Below are 3,182 nucleotides of genomic sequence, written 5' to 3' on the forward strand. Positions count from 1 at the left end.
GGTGACTGCTCCTCTGAACCCTCATTTGAAGGGGACTGGGTTTTATTTTTGCCACTGCTCTCTGTGCTTTATTGACCATGTGGTTGTTTTACTGCACCTGTCAGGGATTTGATATTTAATCACTGGTCCCATCATGTGTGAGGGGACCATGATGGGTGCTCTGCTGCTGCTGGGACACTGCTCCTCTGTGCTCGGTCTGCTGATGCACTGACGTGCTCTGGTTCATGAATAACGTATGAGAAGCAGCCCTCTGAGTGACTGCGGGAGTAATTTTGAGAGACCTCTGCAGAACGATTAAATTAATGCAAGCCTTAATCAAACACCTCTCTGCGGGTGGGTATAGTTCCAGTTTCTGCACAGGTGACTTCCCAGCCAGGAGCTTCTTTTCTACAAATGAAGGGACTAGGTCCTTCGAAGCCACATTTACCTCAAGTGCAGACATGTTTTCTGCACAGCTGTATGGGGCAGTGGGGCAGAGGAGTTGTTGACGTGCAGTCAGGTATGGGCTGTAGAAATCACAGTCCTTTTTTTTTTTTTTTTTTTTCAGAATCTGAATGGCATGTGTGTAAAAGAGAGAAACCAGGGCTGAGGAAAACGTGAGCTTTCCTTACCAAAATGTACTACAGAATTGTGCTTCAGTAAGTGGATTTTTAACATCTCAAACCCCTCTTACCACTTAGTAAAACAACACCATGTCCCTTCTAAACGTGAATGTTGCATTGGCCTTAGCTCATTAACTAGGTGAAGTCTCCCAAATCCAGTGTGTGTACCTATCTGCTTCTCAGTCTTTTCAGAGCTGGTTTCTCACCCTCCTGTGTCCATGTTCCAGTTTGCAGTCAGCCAGTGATCATCAGCTCTGTGGAAACAGGACTGGACTGGCTTGTTTAGCTCGTGAAATCTTTGTTAGCAGGAAAGATTTTTGAGGACTTACTGTTCAGTGAAGTGTCAGTTCCTTATTTTGGTAGAAATGTCTGGTTTTCTAGTTGGGCAATTTCAGTGTAACTTTAACCTTGAGGTGTTACAGAAATTTGTTGGGGAGTGGGAAGAGCTGTCGGTTTGTGTTCTTCGAATAACTTTAATGCACTCAACTACACGAACTGTCCGCAGATGGTCCCACCTCGGTTAGCTGCCAGGTGTCACAGGTGCCGTTAGGCCGTGTGACGGTGCAGCACGTAGTATACAGCTTTGCCAAGAAAAGAGGGACGTGAGCTTCTCGTCATAAAATAATGGCAACTTTATTGGGGAGGAAAAGAGGAAAGCTGACAAAGGCGAGGGCCGGCAAGGCTGGGCGAGCCCGGCCGGGCAGAGCTGGGCCCCGGGCCGGGCGGCCGCGCTCCCTCCCGGCGGGCCGGCGCCGGCTCAGCCCTCCCAGAAGCCGACGAAGAAGCTGCACAGCGAGTGCCACCGCTCGGCGCAGTAGGCCTCGGCCGGCTCGGCGGCGGGCTCGGCGCTGGCGGCCGGCGGGGCGGGGCCGGGGCCGGGCAGCAGGCGGAGCTGCGCCTCCGGCGGGGCCCGGCCCGGCCCGCAGAGGCGGGCGCTGAGCGGGCCGCCGCGGGCGCAGGGGTGCCGCCGCCGCCGCAGCCGGCCCACGATCTGCCGCCAGTACTGGCGGCTGCGGGCGCCGTAGGCGGGGCAGCGCCGCGGCTCCCCGCGGTAGGCGCAGCTCCGCGCCGCCCCGCCGCCCGCCGGCGGCCGGCAGCTCAGCCACAGCTCGCTGGCCCCCGCCGCCGAGCGCAGCTCCCAGCTGCAGCGGTGCCGCTCCGGCGTGGAGAACCGCCCCGCCTGCGCCGCCGCCTCCCCGCCCGACCCGCTGCCGGCGGCCCCCAGGGCGGCCAGGGCCAGCGCCAGCAGGGCCAGGGGCAGCCTCATCTCCTCGGCGCCGCGGAAGCCTCCTCCGGTCCCTCAGCGACGGCGCGTCCCGGCCCGCCGCATCCTCCGCGCCCTGCGGAGACACGGACACTGGCGGGCGGGTGCCGCCGCCCGCTCCCCGCCCCGACGGGGAGCGCAGCCCCCGAGGTCGCGCCAGGCTGCGCCGGGTGGGGTTTGATTCGGCAGAGGGGCGCAGAGCCGGCTTGTCCCTCCGGGGCCGTGACCCCCGGGGCTCAGCTTGTTTCTCCCCCATCCCCCGGCTCCGCTGCCGGACCGCCCATGGCGGCGGGGCCCCGCTACCACCCCAGCCGGGAAGCCGCAACTCCGGGGCAGCGTTAGCCGGGAGCCCGCACCCGCCGGCTGCAGCGTCAAAGCAGCGAGTGGCCGCCGCTCGGCAGCCGGGCCCGGCGCCAGGCAAACCGCTCCTCTAAAACCCCGTCGTTTCCCCCCAGGAGCCCGTTTTCCCCCTCCCCAACGCACCCCGGTATCCTCCGCTCTGTCCCGAGGCCCCTCACGACTCGCTCTGGGGTGGGCGGAGGTGCGCGGCGGTCTCCAGCGGCGGGGCCGGGCACGGGGGTTATCAATGGCCGGGGGCTGCCCCCGCCGACGCCCCTCCCCGGTCCGCCGCCCGCGGGGGGACAGCGCGGGGACACGCGGGGAGCCCTGTGCCCCGATGGCTCCGACTTGCGGGAAGTTCCCCCCAGCACCCCCCAGCACCCCCCGCTCCCTTTGCGTTCGAGGAAACCGCGCGCCTGTACCGCAACACCAGCTTGGGGCTGCGGAGCCCCTGGGAGGCGGCGGGGGGAGCGGGGTGGGGGTGCGGGTCGGGCGGCGGCTGTGCGGAGCCTCCCTTCAGCGGGGGGCGATGCTGGTGAGCGGGAATCGATTTCTTTTACTTTGCGTCTGATGGAGTTAATAGATTACAAAAAAAGGATTCTCATTTCGGAGGTAAAATACCGGCGTGGATTATTCTATCATGGTTGTTATTCTTCGTTAATGCAGAGACAGGCTTCTATATAAGGAGGATGTGTTAAAAAAAAATAAATGCCCGAAGCTTCAAGAGAACGTAGACGTGATCTTCATGTTGCTGCAGCTTCAGAAATCTCTGATCGGAAATAGGCTCTCAAAAGCTAGTCTGTTCCAACCTACTTGCCACTCTGGCTCTCTTAGGGAGATCGAGGACAAGCCCTCGAGTGCCCAGCAGGTCCCCGCAGCCGCGGAGCCGCAGCCGAGCCTGGCCCTGCTCAGCACGCCGAACCCAGCACCGCACGGCAGAGATGCTCCTCGCCCAAGGCATATGCACGAGAGGTCCA

At 61.9% G+C, this 3,182-nt stretch overlaps 1 protein-coding gene across 1 annotated transcript; it reads right to left on the reverse strand.

The window, feature by feature from the left end:
• Positions 1–1,359: 1,359 nt before the first annotated feature.
• Positions 1,360–2,436, reverse strand: FGFBP3 (fibroblast growth factor binding protein 3). Its single transcript, XM_074908383.1, has 2 exons — positions 2,350–2,436; positions 1,360–1,942 (listed from the first exon to the last, which is right to left on the reverse strand). Exon 2 carries the CDS (start codon positions 1,867–1,869, stop codon positions 1,360–1,362), a length of 510 nt encoding a protein of 169 aa, XP_074764484.1. The 5' UTR covers positions 1,870–1,942; positions 2,350–2,436.
• Between the last annotated feature and the right edge of the window lie 746 nt (positions 2,437–3,182).

Source organism: Athene noctua, chromosome 5 (assembly GCF_965140245.1).
Source record: "Athene noctua chromosome 5, bAthNoc1.hap1.1, whole genome shotgun sequence".
NCBI classification, from domain to species: Eukaryota; Metazoa; Chordata; class Aves; order Strigiformes; family Strigidae; genus Athene; species Athene noctua.